Genomic DNA, 22169 nt, shown 5'->3' on the forward strand with positions numbered 1-22169 from the left:
GTTAGACAAACACCTGTAAGGAATAATCTAGTTATTATGTAGTCCTGCCTTGAGTGCAGGGGACTGGACTAGATGACCTCTTGAAGTCCCCTCTAGTCCAACACTTCTATGATTCAGCATACTCAGAGAATTGGTAGGCAAAATCCCATGGGAAGCAAGTGTAAGGGAAAAGAAGAGTTCAGGAGAGTTGGCAGTTTTCTTAAAGAGACAGTATTAAGGGCATAAGAGCAAACTGTTCCAATACATGAGAAAAATATGAAGTATCATAAAGAGATCACCCTGACTTAACCAGGAGATCCTCAATAACCTGAAATTCAAAAACGAGTCATACAAATAGTAGAAACTAGGTCAAATTATGAAGCATGAATATATATATATAAAAAAACAAAAATAACAAGCATGTAGGCACAAAATTAGAATGGCCAAGGCAAAAAAAAGAAAAAAGATTAAACTAGCTAGGGACAAAAAGGGTAACAAGAATTTTTTTTATAGATATGAGAGAAGCAAGAGGTAGACCAAGGATAGAGTAGGCACATTATACAATGAGGATGGAGCGACAACAACAGAAAATGCAGCAATGGCAGAAGTGTAGATTGGGTAGGATTTGAGGCTAAAATAGGAAACAAACAAGGTAAGAATTACTTCGGCCATGTCTACACTACCACTTATGTCGACAAAACGTATGTCGTTCAGGGGGTGTGAAAAAAATCACTCCCCTGAGTGACATAAATTATGCCAGGATAAACGGTAGTGTGCATAGTGCTATGTCAGTGGCAGAGCTTCTCCTGCTGACATAGCTGCCACCACTCGCTGGGGGTGGCTTAATTCCGTAAGCAGGAGAGCTCTCTCCTGTTGGCACAGAGCAGCTACATGAGAGATCCTACAGCAGCGCAGCTGCATTGGTACAGCTGTGCCACTGTAAGCTCTGTAGCGTACACACAGCCTTAGACAACTTAAATGTCTTCAAGTTGGCAGGGCCTGATGAAATACATTCTTAACTATTTAAGAAACTGGCTGAAGAGCTCTCTGAACCATTAGCAATTATCTTTGAGAACTCATGGATGACAGGATAAGTAAAGGGCAAATATAGTACCTATCTATTAAAAAAAAAAAAAAAAGGAGAGTAAGGTCAACCCAGGGAATTACAGACCAGTCAGCTTAACTTCAGTACCTGGAGAGATAATGGAGTACATAATGAAACAATCTGTAAGCACCTATAAGAAAATAAATTAATAAGTAACAGTCAATATGGATTTGTCAAGAACAAATCATGTCACACCAACCTAATATCCTTCTTTGACAGAATAACAAGCCTTGTGGATACCCGGGAAGCAGATGTCATATATATATCTTGATTTTAGTAAGGCTTTTGATACTGTCTCACATGACCTTCTCAAACAAACTAGAGAAATATAGTCTAGATCATTAGTTCTCAAACTGGGGCAGACCTCCCAAGGGAGGCTCAATTCATGTACTGTTTTGTTGTGGGGGTTTTTTTTTGTTTTTTTTTAAATAAAGAGCTCTAGCAGTCAGCCCAAACGGCTGGGGCTCATGCAGAAGGGCCGTGAACACCGGGTAGGCAGCGGTAAAAGGAGACACAGACCCACTACCCAGGCTTGGACTCTCCTCCCCTCCCCTCAATAGCTCACGGGGAGGTAGCCCAAGCTTGGGCTCTCCTTGCCTGCCCCCTGCTCCAATCCCTCACCAGGAGGTGGCTCAGGCTTAGGCTCTTCTTCCTCCCTCTCTCACTGCCCCAAGCCCTCACTGGGGACAGACACAAAGAAGGGGAGGGGGGAAATCAAATAAGTTTGAGAACCACTCGTCTAGATGGACCTATGATAAGGTGAGTGCACCACTGGTTTGGAAAAGTTCTCTCAGAGAGTAGTTATCATGGTTCACAATTAAGCTGGAAGAGCATATCATCTGGGGTCTCACAGGGATCTGTCCTGAGTCTGGTTCTATTCAATAGCTTCATAAATGATTTGGATAATGACAGAGAGTAAACTTAACATGTGTGGACGAAACCATGCTGGGAGGGATTGTAAGCACTTTGGAGGACAGGATTAAAATTCAAAATGATCTTGACAAACTAGAGAAATGGTCTGAAATAAACAGGATGAAATTCAATAAGGACAAATACAAAGGACTATTCTTAGGAAGGAATAATCAATTGCACAAATACAAAATGGGAAATTACTGCCTAGGAAGAAGTACTGCCAAAAGGGATCTGGGGCTTATAATAGATCACAAGCTAAATATGAGTCAACAATGTAATAATGTTGCAAAAAAAGCAAATATTCTGGAATGTATTAGCAGAAGTGTTGTAAGCAAGACACGAGAAGTAATTCTTCCATTCTGTTCAGGACTGATATGGCCTCAACTGGAGTATTGCATCCTGGGCACCACACTTTGGGAAAGATATGGACAAATTGGAGAAAGTCTAGAGGAGAGTAACAAAAATGATTAAAAGTCTAGAAAACATGACCACTGAGGAAAGATTGAAAAAAAGAAAGAAGGGATGTTGTTTAGTCTGGAGAAGAGGATTCTGAGGGGGGACAATGAATACTTAGTCCAATCTCAGTGCAGGGTACTGTTCTAGATGACCTACTGGAGGTCCCTTCCAGTCCTACATTTCTAAGATTCTATGGGAAAAAAATGATTTATCAGCACTTATTTGGGATGACAGTCCTAGATCCCCTTGGCTTAGGAGTAATGCACATATTTACTACTCAGCAGAAAGAGACCCGTTTCAAATTCAGGACTTTATACCACATCACTAGGTATTCCCTATTTAGGCATACACACCCCAAAAAACACAGCTGCAACTATTTTACTCAACACATCCTCCTAAATATTCAAATAAGCGCTTCTGACAAGTCCATATGTTATATTATACAGCTCCTATCATTACAAAAGGATCCTAAACTGCTTTACAAATTATATTTCACAAAACATAGCATCCCTTTCCCAATCACTCATGTATGGCACTTTTAGCACATATCTAAAAGCAACAATGAATATGTTTTTAAAAAACACACTGAGCTTTTTCCCAGAATGTTACAAATATAAAAGTCTTCAAATTACAATCAGATTACTGTCTTTTTTTTTAAACTGATCATTAAAAGAAATGCAAATCCCAGTCTGACGAAGTGCCTCATCACCTCACCCAGAGTGAGAAGACAGCATTTCTAGGCGAGTCTGACAAATGCCATCTATTTCTGTAGAACCCAAGATTTTTTTTTAAAAAAATGAAAATTATTGAATCTTATGGCTTTTCAGAAAACTTTAGAAACCATGCCCTAAGCATGAACTAATCTTGCAGGGGCCAAGCAATGAGATTTGCTGCTTCTAAACAGGGGGACTTATAAGAGGTGCTCATAGACTTTAAGACCAGAAGAGACCATCATGATCATCTAGTCTGACCTCTTTGCACACCACAGGTCACAGAACCTTACCCACCCTCTTCTGTAATGGGCCCATAACTTCTGGCCAAGTTACTCAAGTCCTCAAATCTTGATTTAAAGACTTCAAATTACAGATAATGCACCATTTATGCTCGTTTAAATTAGCAAGTTATGTGGCTATCCTTCAGAGGAAGATGAAAAACCCCCAGGGTCTCTGCCAATCTGAGCTGAAGGAAAATTCCTTCCTGACCCCAAAAATGGTGATCAATGGAATCATGAGCATGTTGGCAAAATCCATTAGCCAGACACCTGGGAAAGAATTCTCGGTAGTAACTCAGAGCCCTCCCCATCTAGTGCCCAATCTCTGGCCATTGGGTGTTACTGCTACTAGCAGTAACACAAAGCTGGGGAAGGGATTGAAAACACTTTTCAGAATAGAGCTAAAATTCAAAGGGATCTTGATAAATTGGAGAATCAACAACACAAATATAAGGTGCTACACTTATGGGGGGAAAAAAATGCACAAATACAGAATGGGGCATAACTACCTTGGCAGCAGCGCTGGTAAAAAAGATCTGGGACTTGTGGTGGATCACAACCTCAACATGAGTCAACAATGCAATGCTGTTGCAAAACAAAGCAAATGCAATTTTGGGTTGCATTAACAGAGGCATAGCATGCAAGTCATGAGAGGGTATAGTACCCTCTACTTGGCACTGGCTAGGTCTCAGCTGGGGTACTGTGTCCAATTTTGACCACTGTTGTATAGAAAGGCTGTAGAGAAATTGGAAAGGATCCAGAAATGAGCAACAAAGATGATCAAAGGGATGGAATGCAAGCCATATGAGTAAAAGCTGAAGGAACTGGGTATGTTTAGTTTGGAAAAGAGGAGATTAAGGGGGAACATGATAGCAGTCTGCAAATATTTGAAAGGCTGCCATAAAAAAGATGGAGAAAAGTTGTTCTGTCTTGCCACAGAAGGCTGGACAAGAGGCAGTGGGTTCAAACTACAACACAGTAGATCTAGATTATATCCCAAGAAAAAACTTCCTAACTGTAAGAATAGTAGGACAAAATAACAAAACGTCTAGGGAAGTCGTTGAAGTGTCTTTCTTAGAGGTTTACAAAAAAAGGTGGATGCCCATCTGTCTTAGATGGTTTAGACACAACAAATCCTTCATCTTGGCAGAGGGTTGGACTAGATGATCATAGCAGACCCTTTCAACCCCATGATTCTATGTTCTTGCACTGCAATGGCAGCCAGTGACAGCAGTAGCACCTCTTATGCCCTAGCCCCACACCATCTGACTGTACACCCTCCAAGCAGAAGCCAGCAGCAGCATGAAAATACATAGCTAGCCTCTGTCACATGAAATAAAATGGGTGAAAAGATACTGTATACAACAGATACATATCTGAGGAAAAGAACCTTATCTGTCTAAAAGAGAAAAAAGACACTTGCACCCCAAGTGACCGGGTTTCTGGACTATGAACCTTCCAAACTCCTCTTACAGCCAGAAAAATTTAAAAGTTTTATTTCATCTCATCATATTCTGTTTATTGTTCTTATCAGAATCTACTGAACTGTCTTGTTTTATACAGTAAGATGGACATGAACTCTACATGCTTAACACTTTTCTCAAAGGGCACAATTCTGCTCTCACTGAAGTCCAAGGCATGAAACCCCTAAATACAATCTGAACCAGGTCCTAAAAGTTTAAAACAATAAATTTGGAGTATTTAGCAAGGGTATTTGTATACTTACTGCTTTGTTTCGATTTTGGTTTTTGATTTTTTTTTTAAACATTGTGTACAGACTAACCATTTTAGATGTATTTTGTTTACTACATATTTTAGTGGCTGATTGTATGTATTTTTTGTCTTTGACATGGCAAAAACCTTCAATCAATACAATCTTATTTGAGAACAGGTACATCAGCAGCAGCAGCAGCACGAGATTCCTTAAGTTACCCTGCCACTGTGCCTCTCCCCTTGCTGCAAGCATTCTACTGATGAGAGGGTATTTCACGCTCTCAAACCAATTCAATCCGTCACCTTTTTGCTGAGACAGACAATCATAAAGGCATAAATTCGATGGAGAATTAGCCACCTAATGTCTTGAGGATAAATTGTCTTTGTAAATAGCTGTAAAATAAGTTTGGTTTTTAAATTAAAAATTAGCAAGGAAGTCAGAAACAATTAAATCTGTCTAAATTAGAGCACTGTCGACAGTTTGGTGATCAAATCCAAACCTACTCAAGACACAGGCATTTGTTACAATTTGATGTGCACAAACCTTTTTCTATGGTTGAGAATGGAATTAAAATCATTAACCAAAATGTTTTGTCAAGCCTTAGTTCTAATACTACTAAACCCATAGTAGACAAACCATCATGCACATATGCCAGACCACCCTATTCGTGCTAATGAGCCTTCTTTCCCACCACTTCCCTCCACAGCAAGAGTTAAAAACTAACATCTGATCTACACTTATAAATCGGTATTGCTGTTGGGAGAGAGAGGAGGGCCTGGCATAGCAACATGCATTTCTTTTGCCTCTCCCCAGTATTCAGAAAGTCCCCTCTACAGTGTTCCAAACAGAGTCACTGTTGCCTAGAGGATCCAAGCCTGAAAAACTCCAGATCCCTCCCATGGAATGCTGCCTCTGGAAAACAAAGAGCTCCATTTTAATTAGGGTAACCATACATCCTGTTTTGGCCAGGACAGCCCCTTTTTTAAGCCATCCCAGCCATCCTGACTTTTTTTGATCAGTCGGTAAGAGCAAATGGGACAAATGCCCACTTTTGTCAAAAAAAGTGGGATGCAATGGGGCAGAAGGGGGGGGGGGAGCGGAGATGCGAGCCTCATGCAGGAGGGAGACTGGGCTGGAGGTGGGGCAAGAGGAGGAAGGGTTCCAGTGCTGGGGACAGCCTTGAGCAGTGGCCAGCAGGGTTTGAGCCACCAGTGACAACCTTGAGTGGGGGGTCGTCAGGGTTCAAGTGACCAGTGACTGTTGGGGGGGGAGGGGGCGCATCTTGGCCAAGCACCTGGGGCCAGCCGTGTGGTGGATGGGGTGCCTTGGGCCAGCCCCACGCGGTGTCCCGTTTTCCCTTTGGGAAATACGGTCACTCTAATTTTAATGTTATGGGGTGGGATGGAAGCATTTGGTGCACATAAGCAGAGATAGCCAAGCTGTCAGCTGCAGTTAAGTTGTGGCTCTCCAGAGATATGCAAGAAAGAAGATGTGGCTTAACTGAATCCTCAAGTTAAACAGAGAAGAGCTGGTGGATTAGTAGACCCAAACAGCCAACTGTTTGCCCAGTTGAATCAGTGAAAATAGACAGGTCTAGTATGAACAGCATGTGCCATCAAGGCCCAGGCTCCACTTCATTACGGTAACTTCTGCTATTTGTCAGTCTATGTGACTAGCTTAATACACACAACATTATTTTAGATTTACATAGAAAAACATGCCAGAATATTTAACAAACTGAAATGTGGCCACCTTTAAGCAACCCAATGAACTAGAGTGTATGTATGTGTAGGGCAAAGGGACACTTCTACTCTCCGAGGATAACATGGCTATTTAAGGTCTATGCACAGCACAAAGGGCTGATTTGAGATTTCAAGGTATTATTTGAATTACCACCACCCAGTTATCTACCTCAGGATGCTAAAGAACCAAAATCAGCCACATTGAGATTTGAACTTCCCAAACTAAATATTTTAAACTATCAACATATAGACCAATATAGACCTAATGATTCAACTTATATCGTCAGCTACATTCAAATGCTGGCCCAGTTAATATGAATGTGGAGCCCTAAAGGAAAGCAGTTATAATGCAGACTACCACAACTCATCCAGGAGTGGACTATATTCTACACTGAAAAATTAAAAAATAGACTATTACACTTTATTAAATTGATCAAGTCAATGGAAACCAGTTGTCACAAGATACGCCTCCTCTGGCTACAGAAAGGCTAATTCCCTTACCGTGTTCCATTACAAGAATATTATTTCTGTTATATCACGCGGTTGCTTTACAGTTAATCATTTTACCTGACTGATGTGAGTGCAAAGTGATAGTTGCTTCCTAAACCATTATTGACCTGATGTGATCTGACTAACTGGTTTTGAGAACAGGCCTACTGCAGTCAAAGTCCAGTTTGTCCACAGAAAAGTAAAGTATAAAAGAGTTTCTAATAAGCTGGTTGATGTGTTTGTATTTGTTTTTCTGGAGGCAGAGCTTTCTTGGTAGTGGGTTCATAACTCTGAAATCTGATTCTTGCAGAAATACTCTTTCAGAAATAGCTGCAAGATGCTCCTCTTTGTCCAGGCCTTCCCAGCTGATTAAATCCTAGCATCCTGACTAGTAATGCTGCAGGTAGCAGGGGAATGTGGTGTTTGGTCTCTCTCTCATTAAGATTATTATTGTGTCTCAATATATGCTTTTTAAGGTGCCCAGATACAAGAGCCATGGGTGCCAAAATAAATGCTTGCAACAACACAAACATAATAATCTTTTATCAGTGTTTAAGTTATCAATCTGACTTGACACAGATTCCATTTGATATTATGATTCAATGCCCTAAAATAACCTATTTTTAACTGTATTGCACAAGATAGGTGCTAGATTCAGCTTTAATTTTACATGTAGAAAAAGTATAGTGGTGCAAGATGATGAGGACAAAAGAGAAAGGCCACATATGTGCACAATACTTGTCTGACTGGCTGCTCAAGATACTGCTCACCTTTGAGGGATATTTTTGGGATGCCATCAAAGGTGTAAAATCTACTTCACCCAAGACCAGGGTGCAGAAAGAGAGAGAGAAGCAAATCACTTGCTACACTTCCCTATTTTGTCCTTTTTGAGCTAAGTTACCGCGGCAGCAATAAACTAGTATATCAATTACTGACTCATCCATGGCCCCAATTCTGGTAGGTCAGAAAGCCTCAGATTCTACCCAAAGGTGTGTATTTGGAAGAACTTCACAACATTCTTCACTAAGGGAAGACAATTGCACAGAAGCATGTTTTCTATTCTACATAAATCATTTAAAGCTCCCATTTCCAATGCAATGCCAAAAAGCAACAGGGCTTTTAGAATACTAGTAATGATCCATTTCAGTGAAGTCTGAAACATTTAAAACCTGGCGATGGTCTAGTTTAAGGAATATCCTCCTAGAACAAGATTCCCATTTGGGAACTGTTAACATTTTCTATTTATTCCTTTGGGAAAAAAATGTTTTACCAAATTATAAACTTAGCTTTTTTTGCTGGGTTCTTTTGCATCCAGATTAGATGTTATAATTTAAAAATAAATTGCAGACAGGCTTATTAAGCCTTACTTATTCTGCATAGTACATACATAAGAGAAATTCATAATTTAGGGGACAAATTTTCCTCACGTCATTCATGTAATTAAATTCCTCTGGCCTAAATGGGACTAGTCACAAAAAGTGAGCAAATCTGGCCACACACCAGCCACAGACAATACACAGTCTAAGCATACAGGACATTACAGGAGTATCCAGGCTCCAACTGAGGCAGACATTATATATTTTAATAAAACAGAGTTAACCTACTTTAGGGGGATTAATGCTGAAGACTTCACAGAAAACTGTTTTAGAAAGAATCTGAAGGAAGAAAAGGAGGCCACTTGGCATGGATGGAGAGAGGCAGTTCCTAGTGTAGGAGGCCGCATGGTAGGAGGGATGAAATCTGATTTGAACAACATTAGATTCTGTTTAATCCCCTGGAATGAAAATATTTAAAATTTAAAATATTTAAGAGATTAGTCTTTTTTTTATTACATTCGAGGCCTTTCATCTCTGAGAGGAGGCTTTTAGCGAAGGCCACATTCTGGTTGGGTCATTCAACCCACTATTTGTAATGCAGTGAAATGTGCTCATAGACCTGTGTTGAGGGAAACAGAGTCCTCTTAGAAAGCATTATATAAGTATACTGGAAAGGAGGTCATCATCATTGCACACCAGAATCTCCAAGGAAAAGGTCGCTAGTGCCTCCTCGCCCCTTTGGAAGTTCTCGAGGAAGACTATTCCTGGGCCAGGCCTTCAGTATTATCTGTCCTTCATTTTCTTAAGCAAAAAATCAAGTCAGTTATAGATTAAAGGATTTTTTTGTATCTGAACAAAAAGCAACACGTCCTTTCCACCCCGGTCTCTCCCCGACTCGCCAAAAGGAAAGAAAAAAACACAATCCACCCAACTCTGGGTGGGATTTTCAAAACTGTGTGTATTGACCTAGCTCTGCTCCCACTGAAGTTAATGAGACTGAGCAGAGTTAGGCCAATGTTAAGCAACTTTGAAAATCCTATCCTCTATTTTTTAATTGCAAGGCCTACACATAAGTAAAAGCTGTGCACATAGACCCTGATGTAATACATCCAGTTTGTACATTTTTGTTTAAGCCCTCACCCTCCTTTTTATTCTTTTAAAAATGATTTGTAACAAAACACTGGAGAGAAGTAATTTTCAGACCAAACCTATGGGTGTATCAAGGAAGGCAGCAGTCACAAACTTGTTCATGTTTAAAATGGCCCATGAAATTAGAGGTCTAGCACAATGTAAAAATTGATAAATATTGCAGAAAAATATTTTGACAGAATTGCTAACCCTCCAGAATCTAATGGAGTGTAGCATATTTCTGAGTAGTAGAAAATAAATTTCACACAAAAAAAGTCTTCTAATTATGCAGACACTTCATTAGGTTTCAAAGATTTAGTAAATACTACACAAATATTTTATCTCAAATGGTTGCCCATTTTGCAGTGTTAGGCCACTAAATTAACAGGCCTTTTAAAAGATTAATCTTGTACAAAATGCTTTCCTGAAGCAAACACCTCTTTTGTATTCTCAGTTCTGTTCTATTTTTCCTCAAATAGTTTGCCTGAATTATTCCTACAAGGGTGCAAGTCCCAAATATTGCATAGCATGGCAAAGTATGCCAAAGTTATAAGGAGCCAGTAATTTACACTGGGGATTTAACTTCCTGCATGAGCTAGCCCCCAGAGTTAAAGTATAGCGCAGACTGACCACTTCCATGGAAATTTCCACAAAAGGGAGCTCTGTCAGAAAGAAAACTGAAAAGGAATTCTCGGAGTCCTGGTCTACAGACAATTTTTTAACAGTATAAACTATTTTGCTTAGAGGTGTGATTTTTTTCTGAAATATAGTTGTACCAGTACAAACCCTAGCATGGATGCCCGGGTTGTATCAGTATAAAAGGTGCTGTATAGTGGTATAGCTCAGGGGTATGCAACCTATGGCACTGATTTTCAGTGGCGCTCACACTGGCCGGGTCCTGGCCACTGGTCCGGGGGGGGGGGGGGGGGGGGGGTCCGCATTTTAATTGAATTTTAAATGAAGCTTCTTAAACATTTTAAAAACCTTATTTACTTTACATACGACAATAGTTTAGTTTAGTTTAGTTTATAAGTCTATATTATAGACTTATAGAAAGAAACCGTCTAAAAATGTTAAAACGTATTACTGGCACGCAACACCTTAAATTAGAGTAAATAAATGAAGACTCAGCACACCACTCCTGAAAGGTTGCCGACCCCTGGTATAGCTTATTCCATACAGGAAAGGGGACTCAACTATACTGGTATAACTGCAGCCGCACTGGGGTGGAACAGGTTGTACCACTTTAACTATACTGGGATAATGAAAGTGGCAAACTGTCATCTAAAGACAAACTCTAAGTGTGTTTTCCTGGGATAGTATGAGGTGGACATGGGACACTCCATTCCAGCTCTGCTATTAGGACTCCCAAACTCCACATTTAAGAAAGTTTAAAGGATTTCCATGTGCAGAGAGTTCATTCTGTATTAATATTGCCCGGGATTCCTGAGTTCAATATTGCTTTGAAGAGGGTGTAGGGGAGAGGATGTACTTACCTACACATCACCCACTGACACCTGGCATAGTATGGATGGGGAAGATGGGGCAAAGGGAGAAGCCTTTCTCCCTCTGCTGGTCAGATTGGGAAATGATTTGACAACTGAGAGCTTATACACTAAGGCCTGGTCTACACTAGGACTTTAATTCGAATTTAGCAGCGTTAATTCGAATTAACCGTGCACCCGTCCACACCAGGAAGCCATTTAGTTCGACCTAGAGGGCTCTTTAGTTCGAATTCGGTACTCCACCCCGACGAGGGGAGTAGCGCTAAATTCGACATGGCTATCTCGAATTAGGCTAGGTGTGGATGCAAATCGAACTTACTAGCTCCGGGAGCTATCCCACACTGCACCACTCTGTTGACGCTCTGGACAGCAGTCCGAGCTCGGATGCTCTGACCAGCCACACAGGAAAAGTCCCGGGAAAATTTGAATTCCTTTTCCTGTCTGGACAGTTAGAATCTCATTTCCTGGTTGGACATCGGGGCGAGCTCAGCAGCACCGGCAGCGATGCAGAGCTTTCCAGCAGAGGAGTTCATGTAATCTCTGAATAGAAAGAGGGACCCAGCATAGACTGACCGGGAACTCTTGGATCTGATCGGAGTGAGGGGCGAGGAGTCTCTGCTTTCGGAGCTGCGCTCCAAATAACGGAATGCAAAGACCTACGAGAAGGTCTCCAAAGCCATGAGAGACAGAGGATACAGCCGGGATGCAACGCAGCGCCGCGTGAAAATCAAGGACCCCAGACAAGGCTACCAAAAAAACAAAGCGGCAAACGGACGCTACGGAGCCTGCCACCACTGCCCCACCAGTGACCATGGACTCTGACGATGGGACAGTGTCGACGGACAGTTCCTCGGCGATGTTCGCGGACGGGGAAGATGAAGAAGAGTTTCTGGAGGACGAGGCAGGTGACAGCGCTTACAACGCTGGTTTCCCCGACAGCCAGGATCTATTCATCACCGTCACGGAGATCCCCCAACAACCCTCCCCGGCCATTAACCCGGATCCTGAATCAGGGGAAGGAGCAGTCGGTAAGTGCTTTAACCATGTAAACTTTTATTCTTAATATAACAGGAATCTGAAGTATGTGAAAAGGAGGTCTCTCTATATATGGGGATAGAACAGAAATCCTCCTGGGAGATCTCCACGAAGCTCTCCTGGAGGTAATCGAAAAGCCTCCGCAGGAGGTTCCTGGGGAGAGCTGCCTTATTGGGTGCTCCGTGGTAGCACACTTTTCCGCGCCAGGCTTTCATGAGGTACTCAGGGAGCATTGCCTCCCCGAGCACGGCTGCATAGGCCCCTGGTTTGTGCTGGCTTTCACGCAGCATGCGCTCTCTATCTCCTTCAGTGACCGTCCTCAGGGTGATCTCGCTCGGAGACTCCTGCATGTAATTAGGGGAATTACTGTAATGTTACGCCTGGTCCAAAGAATTTTTAAAAAATCTCCGGACAGACGGCATAGCAGAGACTCAGCACGCTGCTGCGTGACGAGCGTAACGGAAAGCCAAAGAATCAAATGGACGCTCATGGAGGGAGGGGGGACTGAGGACGCAAGGTATCCCACAGTTCCTGCAGTCTCCGAAAAGGATTTGCATTCTTGGCTGAGCTCCAAATGCTTCTAGGGTCAAAAACAGTGTCCGCGGTGGGTCAGGGCATAGCTCGGCAATTTACGCAGCCCCCCAACCACCCCCAGAAGTGAAAGGGAAAACAATCCTCTCTTGACTCTTTTACATGTCACCCCATCTTTACTGAATGCTGCAGATAGACGCGATGGTGCAGCACTCAACGCCAACATCCTTGCTCCCCCCCCCCGCCATGGGTGGCTGATGGTACAAAATGACTGGTACCCGTCCTCATCATCAGCCTATTGGCACATGGGGCAGTGCAAAAGGACTGGTAACCATGCAGACTACCATCCGTTAGGTCGATCAAGGGCGCCTGGCCCTAATTTTTCCTGGTAGATGGTACAATATGGCTGATAACCATCGTCATCATCGCAACAGGGGGCTGAGCTTCATCAGCCCCCAACCCTTCATGTGTAAAGAAAAGATTCAATTGCCCCTGGACTAGCAGCAGGATGCTGGGCTCCTCTCCTCCACACTCCTTAATGTCCTATCTGGACTATCATAGCAACTGGAGGCTGCCTTCCACTCATTTCTCACTAACAAGTCACTGTGTCTTATTCCTGCATTCTTTATTACTTCATCACACAAGTGGGGGGACAATGCTATGGTAGCCCAGGAAGGCTGGGGAAGAATGGAATGAACAGGTGGGGTTGTTGCAGGAGCACCCCCTGTGAATAGCATACAGCTCATAATCTATGCAGGATCTGACACAAAGCAGCTGTGCTCTCTGGTTCTCTGATACAGTGGTTCTCTAGTACACTTGCCCATATTCTAGGCAGGACTGATTCTATTTTTAGATACCAAAAAGGAGGGATTGACTCAGGGACACTTATGACAGCAGCAAATGGTGCAGTGCAAAAGGACTGCTAACCATGCCCATCTTATTACCAATTTATGGTGTGGTAGATGGTACAATATGGCTGGTAACCATCTCTGCTGTCATGCAAAAGCAAAAGCATGCTGCTGTGTAGCGCTGCTGAACCGCCTCTGTCAGCAGCATCTAGTACACATACGGTGACAGGCACAAAAGGCAAAACAGGCTCCATGGTTTCCACGCTGTGGCGTCTGCCAGGGCAATCCAGGGAAAACGGGCTTGAAATGATTGTCTGCTGTAGCTTTCCCGGAGGAAGGGATGACTGACGACATTTACCCAGAACCACCCGCGAAAATGGTTTTTGCCCCATCAGGCACTGGGATCTCAACCCAGAATTCACAGAGACAGATTAGACTGTGTTCATTCTTCGCAAAAATTTATCTTGGCAAGGAATTCACTCCCTTTTTCCCATCACACAGCTTGGACTGTCTCCAGACCCGCCACAGCATCCCCCTCACAGAGGCTGGCAAAGATTAGGCGGCGAAATAAAAAGACACGGGACGAGATGTTCGCTGAACTTATGGGGTGCTCCTGAGACGATGCGGACCAGCAGAGCCAGTGGAGGGAGACCCTCTCTCTGTACCAGCGCTCACTCAGCGAACGGGAGGAGAGGTGGCGTGAGGAAGACAAGCAGGCGACTCAAACGCAGCTTGGACTAATGAGAGAGCAAACGGATATGCTCCTGCGCCTTGTGCATGTTCTGCAGGACCTCCGGCAGGAGGACAGAGCCCCCCTGCAGTGTATCTGCAACCGCCCTCCCCCGCCACAAAGTTCCATACCCCCCTCACCAAAATAACCAGAAGGAGGGGCGCCAGAGGCCGTGTAAACTGTCACTGCACCCCAGCAGAGTGCTCAAGTACCCAAAAGCTCTCATACCCTACATTTTGAAAAGTCCTTTCCTTTCCGCCTCACCCAAGCCCCCATCCCAGTTTCATCCCCTAACTGTCTAGTTGATAATAAAAAATACTTTTCTGTTAATTACTGTTTCCATCATGTTCTTTTAGAGGAGACTGTGTTTGAAGGGGGGGAAGGGGGTTGGTAATTTGACAGGACAATCACCTTTACCAGGGTACAGACATGGGGGCAGGATCAGCAGCAGGTCACACACACACTGCAGTCAGTACGCACCCTGGTCGGTATGGGAGGTGGTTTGCAGGTTCTGTGCGGGTGGGGGGGTACGTGACTTTGTAGTGGGGGAGGGGGGTTACAGATCTCATGCAACGGTCCCTGTCCTGGACCACAGAGCCACGCAGCAGAGGAATCTGTATCCGTCCTCCCCCGCCAAAAGGCCACATAGCCCCCGCACACAGAGTCCCAAAAAGGAGGGATGGCAGGCTCCGTTGAAACATCCAGTCCGGCACTGCAGACCGCTCTGGGAGCAGGAGCCTGTCATTCCTCGAGTTTACAGGCGGTCTTTACATCACTCCACACCCTACCCAGCACAGTCCCTGTCCCAGTTTCAACCCTGTAACGCAAAGTCATCAATAAAGAAACCTTTGTAAAGTTACAGTGGAACATGTATTTTATTTTTAAACGTGTGTTGGAAGTTGGGGAAGCGGGGTGGGCGGGGTATGTAACTGCAGATGCTAGTCAACAGTCACTTGGTAAAGAAACAGGGGCAGCTTCAGCTTCTCTGTAAAGAAACTGAACAGTCACAGGTCACGCTGCTCGCTGGTACTTGAAGAGTTCCTTGTCGCTGTGAAAGGCGCCTGCACAGAGCTTCACGAGCCAGGGCATTAGCGGGTAGGCTGGGTCCCCGACGATCACTATAGGCATCTGCACATCCCCAAGACTTATTTTGTGGTCCGGGAAGAAACTACCTTCCTGCAGGCGTCTAAACAGACCAGAGTTCCTGAAAACACGCACGTCATGAACTTTGCCTGGCCACCCGACGTTGATGTTGGTAAAACGTCCCCCATGGTCCACCAGTGCTCGCAGCACCATTGAAAAGTAGCCCTATTTCTCAGCAGCTGACTGTGGAAGAGGTGGACGATAAGGTGCGAGGAGTTGACAACGGCCATAACTGCAGCGGGATCCGTGCTCAAAGTGCTGTGGCGCCCGCGCTGTCACTGAGCAGAAAAGTGCACGAACAGATTGCCCGCAGGCGCTTTCAGGGAGGGAGGGAGGGAGGGAGGGCGTGATTCACGGTTCAATGATGACAGTTACCCAAAACCACCCTCGACACATTTTTCCCCCCAGCATGCATTGGGGGGGGAAATCCCAGGATTCCAATGGGCAGCAGGGAGTGCGGGAACTGTGGGATAGCTTCCCACAGTGCACCGCTTCCAAAGTCGACACTGGCCCCGTTACTGTGGACTCACACAGTCGAACTAGTGTATTTAGTGTGGATACACAACTTCGACTTCATAAGGTCGATTCCACAAATTCGAATTAAGTTGATTCGAAATAGTCTTGTAGTGTAGACGTACCCTAAGTATCCATTCAATTGTATCATCTAACTCCTCAACTATTCCTATTTACAGATTTATGTAATCTTGTCTGCCATGACTATCAGTTTTCACTTGATTTCAGGGGATCTACCACAACAGTAACAAGATTACTAGTTGGCAGAGCATGAAAACTTTACTTGCCGGTGTAGAGTGGGAAGTTATTCCTAGATAACATGAGGCCCAAGCCATCAAGTTGTATAGAATTTAAATTTCCATTAAAAAAAGCTTCTAGCCCTTATGATTGTGAAGATAGCCTTTCCTTTTCCTTTTGAAACGAACCAAAGCAGTACAGTCTTCCTGAATCTATAGATAGGCAGCTCTAATATTTCCACTATTGTTCATGGCTTTGTCAAACAGCAGCAAAAATGAAAACCAAGCTTCTCAGTTTCACTGCTGCTACTCAGCCCTGTGCGTAGCAGCAAAACAATCAGGAATCACATTTAATGTCTCACTGCTGCTTGGGCACAAAATGTAGGCACTGGAGAAATTGAAAGGGGGTGAAAAACCTAAACTGGAGGGTGGAAGAAAGGGTAGAGGGTCTACACAGCAATTAAAAACCCATGGCTGCCCTGTGCCAGCTGACTCAGGCTCATAGGGCTTGGACTAAGTGGCTGTTTAACTACAGTGTAGATGTTTGGGCTCAGGCTGCAGCCCAAGCTCTGGGATCCTTGCAGGGGGAAATGCTCCTTATTTACAGCATCTAGAAGGGATGAAGGTTCAAGTTTATAGGACATCTTACTAGTTAGAGGCAAATAAAGAGAGAGAAATAGAAATGGCTCCACAAGCAGCTTTCTGGAAGAGAGCCCTTTACCTTTCCCTTCATAGCAGAGGGCGTCAGGAGGGCTAGGCTTTTCTCCAAGATATTGGAAGTGGAGTCCCTCCACCCTTGTCTTTAACCTACTAGCCAGAAGCAGATGTTAGTCACTAGAACATGGCTGATGAATTTGCTACTTGCCAGCGATTCTACCCCATTCCTGATTAGTAGACTGGAAACAGAACTCTTATTCTCAGACCGATCCTTTTTTCATAGTCTTGGCCTGCTGAAAGTAGTTGCTACTCCATTGATTTAACTGAAGTTGTGATGCAATTTAGTTTGGCCTATTGTTTTCATACTCCAATCATCATTATTACTACAGATATACTGCTTGTTTTTCCTTTTGTCTAGAGTAGCACGCCATACCTTATGTCTGCTCATATGTCAGATTTGATGTTGACATCTGTATTCATCATAACACCCCACCCACTATACACACAAACCCCTCTTGGACAATTTAACCTGCACAATGTCTAATTGCCACTACAGAGCATTAAGCGTATCCAATTACATAAGAGTATACTATTCTAAATCCAATTTTCACTAGAATGCCCAAGTAATTTGTTACTGAAAAGTAAAACTGAATAGTTAATTTTTGGCACCCTCTACTGGAAATTCTGAGAACATACTTGTACAGTACTAGCAGCAAAGAATCCTGTGGCACCTTAGACTAACAGACCTTTTGCAGCATGAGCTTTCGTGGGTGAATACCCACTTCTTCGGGTGCAAGTCACCTTATAGACTAACAGACGTTTTGCAGCATGAGCTTTCGTGGGTGAATACCCACTTCTTCGGATGTACAGTACTATTAACTTTTAAATACAACGGCTAAATATTAGAAATTACTTCAATCCAGTCCCTAAAATATGTATGCTTATTTTTATGAGTGCAATTTTGAACATCAAGTTTTTCTGCATGCAAATAGCATTTGTGCACAGCAATTGTCATCTAATTTCCCAGCTGAAGCACAAAAATCAAGTTGGCACAAACCAATCCAAGATTTGGGACACCCAAAAAATGCAGGCACCTACAATTAGACATGCAAATTTAGAGACAGTGTTTGTGAAACTGGTGCCTAAGAATAATGGATCTTCTGTGGGAAGAAACAGGTAACCATTTTGATAAGAACATAAGAACAGCCATATTGGATCAGACCAATGGTCCATCAAACCCAGTATCCCGTCGTCTGACACTGGCCAATGCCTGATGATTCAGAGGGAATGGACAGAACAAGGCAATTCTTGAGCGATCCATTCCCTGTCATCCAGTCCCAGTATCTGCCAGACAGAGGCTTAGGGACAGCCAGAGCATAGGGTTAAATCCCTGACCATCTTGGCTAATAGCCATTGATGGACCTATCCTCCAGAAACTTACGTATGTACTCATTCATAAGCCGAATATTTTTGGTAAAAACGTGACGCATCAAAGAGCGGGGGTCGGCTTATAAATGGGTCTACACCAAAATTTGATGATTTTAAACTCTATGGAATCATTGAATTGAATATCTAATACACTGTCATTTTGTTTAACTGGAGCGTCTGCAGGCATGGAGCCCCTTGGCTCCCTGTGGCCGCAGTTTGCCATTCCCAGCCAATGGGAACTGCAGGAAGGTCTGATACTGAAAGAGCCTGTTTTGGCAGAGCACTCTGACTTTAAGACAAAAACCCATGCCACTTAAACTGCACAAGACGTATAACTTTCTTATGAATTAACCATTTTCTTTTCTAAATCAGATCTCATGTGATGATTTTAGAACTGCAAGACTTCCTGTCAACTACTCTATTCACTGACCACACTGCTTACCTATTTGTAAGTTTGGGGAAGAATGAGAATTTGAAATATTCTTGTTTGTGAAGCTCTCTTTTAGGGAGAAGAGGTAAACAAAAACAAAACAAAAAACCTCGTGTCCCACCCAAATCAGTTCTTCCAAACCTTAATATGCTGTACAGTTATGTTTTGGTTTTTTTAAGCAGAAACATTTTCTCACCTTTGGAAGTTCACCTTCCTTCTCTTCAAGGGTCACAGAATTACTGCTTGCACAGGAATCAGAGTCTGATATATCCAATGCACTGTCATCTTTTCCTGATCCATTGCATTCATCACCACTATCCCCAGGATCACTGTCTTTCTCCCAGTCAATGAACTGTGGTTCACCTTAATAAAGTAGTTGTTAAAATTAAAGACATTTTTCTTAATGAGTCTGTGTGTTATTTATAACTATGAATTCAACAATAATGATAGTAAACATGCTGTTAAATTATCTCTAATTCAAAAATGTAAGTGATGTTATTGTGTACATTCAACTAATATTTTTCTTACTCTTTCCATAACACACAAAACAACTTTGATAGCATCTTCCATAAAAAGCTGAATTCTAATTACTATTTAGCTCTGCAAAGTATCAGTTATAAAATTAAATAGCAGGTAAATGCTAACTTTTGTGGAGGCAAATCTCAGCATGACAGACTGACTATTTCCATATGCAATCTGATTGGTTTGCAATCTGATAGTATCGTCCCTGAGAAGGTAGCGGGTTTTTAATTATTAGGATTTATCTAGTTACATTTTCCAAAAGCCCTAGCTCATGTTTGGCTGAGTAAATCAAACAGAGGGTAAGAGAAGTAAAGGATAAGAGAGAAAAATTAAGTCTTCATCAGAGATTTGAAACAACAATAGAGAGTTGACGAACCAAAGATACATGAAGGTTGTTCCAAAAGAAAAAAAAGGTACAGACAACAGCAACAAGATGATGGGTACATCTACACTGCCACTGGCAATGCGCTTCTAGAACAGGTAGAGACACGCTAGCTCTCCTTCAGTTAGCACACTAAAAATAGAAGTATATTTTGCAGTAGCACAAGCAGCAGCTCAGGGGATGTGCCCAGGGCATCCGGGTCAGTTTGTGCTCAGGGGGATAGCCCAAGCCACTGCATATGCTATCCCCAGCTACAATGCTATTTTTAAGCCCTGTTTGAGCTACTGGACTAACACCTGTCTGTCTACAGCTGGGAACATGCTTCCCAGCTCAGTTAGTGTAGACAGAACAGACAGGTTAATACCAGGTCCAATCAAACCTCCAACTCACCCCTTCTTTCTTCCAATTTCCCCTGAAAATAGGCCTCTTCTCTCCACTTATGGAAGCCAGCTCTGTCTCAAAGAAACCCAGTCCCTATCCTTCAGTGTACATTGGATATTTAGGCCCTTATCCTGCAAAAAAGATTATGTTTAAAAACACATGGAGTCTAATTTACTTTAAATGGGACTGCATCAGACATAAGGGTCTAGTCATGTTGATCCCATTTCAAGATCTTTTGAAGTCAGAGGGGCTCTGTGTTGGTACAACAGTCTTCCCACTCCCTGTGCAGTAAATTGCAGGATCAGGATCTAATAGCATGTCTACATTACAAGTGCTAGAGCAGCACAGCTGCAGTTATGCCACTATAGTATAGACACTTGCTACAGCAGTGGAAGGAGTTTTTCTGTCACTGCAGTTAATCCACCCCTCTGAGAGGCAGTAGCTAGGTCAATGGAAGAATTCTTCTGTTCAAGTAGTGGTCTACACCGGTTACTAGTTGGGCTTAACTATGACGCTCAGGGTGTGACTATTTCATACCCGTAAGGGACATAGGTTGATTAAGCTATGTTTTAGGTGTAGACCAGGCCTGAGACTGTAAACTCCGGAGGGGAAGGATCTTGTCTTGCTTGCAAAGCATGTAAACACACTTTTTGCTCCATTCTGTCTACACTTGCTTGAATGGAGAGAGAGTAGAGACATCATTGAGAGGGAGAGAATCTCCTGACCTGACTTGAAAGTGGGTCAAGGAAGTACTTCCTCAGGAGCAGCTTCAGTTTAGTCTCTTGATTCTTCCGAGCTCCAGATTTTAAGAGCCACACAAAAAGTTATACATTTGGGAGATATGGGACTCTCCGAAGCAATGGATATATTATTAGAGTGCCACTGATTGGGACAGTCTCCCGACAGGAGAGGCAGCATTTGAAAGCTGGCAAGCCCAGCCAGGCCAAATAAACTCCCCAGGAAAAATGGGGGGGAAAAACTGGGGAAAGAGGAAAAACTGAAACCTCTTACAACTAATTCTATATAACAATAACTAACTCTAAACCAATAAACAAAACTACAAAACACACTGAGGCACACACCAGGCGGACAAGTTAATGTTCCATCTCAGACTGAGGTGATAGAGAAGGAACTGATGGCAGTTCATATGTGCAACCCTACATACCCTTGGAGCGCGGCACCAGGTTGCACAGAGCATATGTGCAGGCCGAACGGACATTGCTAAAGGAAAATCTCTAATCAAGGGCTCGAGAGGTGCTTGCGCATCTGAAGCAAAGCGCCCATGGGGGACAAATCAAGCCCTAGGTAAAAGCAAGCAGTAGCACCACTGATTGCATGGGGACTGAAGGCCTGGGGGTTCACAACTCCACAAACAGCATGGACAAAGGAGTTAGTGTACCATCCTATAAAGAGTAGGTCATCCTATTTCAATATATTAGGAATAGTTGTCCAATACAAATTAAAAACTATTATCCCTTGCCATTCCACCCATCATACGTTAGCATCTAGTCCACTTTTGCTAATGCTGTTTATAGCCCATTCTGGCTCCCACAGAAGTTAGAGGGAGTTTTTCCACCAACTTCAATTAGAGCAGGATCAGAGCTGTAACATTTTGCAATAACTTCAAATGATTTTCCCATAAAATATTTAAAATTCAGCAAACAGGATTTCTTTCCAAAAAGCACTTGCAAAACATTTGAACTCACCTTCACTACTCCTGTCCTCGGACAATAAGTTATGCTTGCTGGAAGATTTCTGTGCTTTGGAACCATGACTCTTTTGGTTATACAACCTTGAAATCAATATTTTATTCTCATCATCTGACAAGTCGCTGCCACTAGAGCTCCATATTATGTCTGCAAACTCCTCTGGGTTCACAGCAGTAGAAACTCCTATCAGAGAGCATAAGACAGTGTTAGTATATAACACTATCAAATCAATATGAGTTTCTAAACTAGTGAATTTAAAATTAAACTTGCATTCTTTTTGAGCTGAA

At 43.0% G+C, this 22169-nt stretch overlaps 1 protein-coding gene across 2 annotated transcripts in view; it reads right to left on the bottom strand.

Annotated features, from left to right (window-relative positions):
* SPIDR (scaffold protein involved in DNA repair) overlaps positions 1–22169 on the bottom strand; it is a 330087-nt gene that overhangs the window by 283847 nt on the left and 24071 nt on the right. For both annotated transcript variants that reach the window (XM_045004445.1, XM_045004444.1), the window contains exons 4-5: positions 21880–22065; positions 19085–19251 (exon numbers count right to left, since the gene is read on the bottom strand). In XM_045004445.1, the coding sequence (XP_044860380.1) occupies positions 19085–19251; positions 21880–22065 (353 nt within the window). The remainder of the gene's footprint in view (positions 1–19084; positions 19252–21879; positions 22066–22169) is intronic.

Source organism: Mauremys mutica, chromosome 2, assembly GCF_020497125.1.
Source record: "Mauremys mutica isolate MM-2020 ecotype Southern chromosome 2, ASM2049712v1, whole genome shotgun sequence".
NCBI lineage: Eukaryota > Metazoa > Chordata > Testudines > Geoemydidae > Mauremys > Mauremys mutica.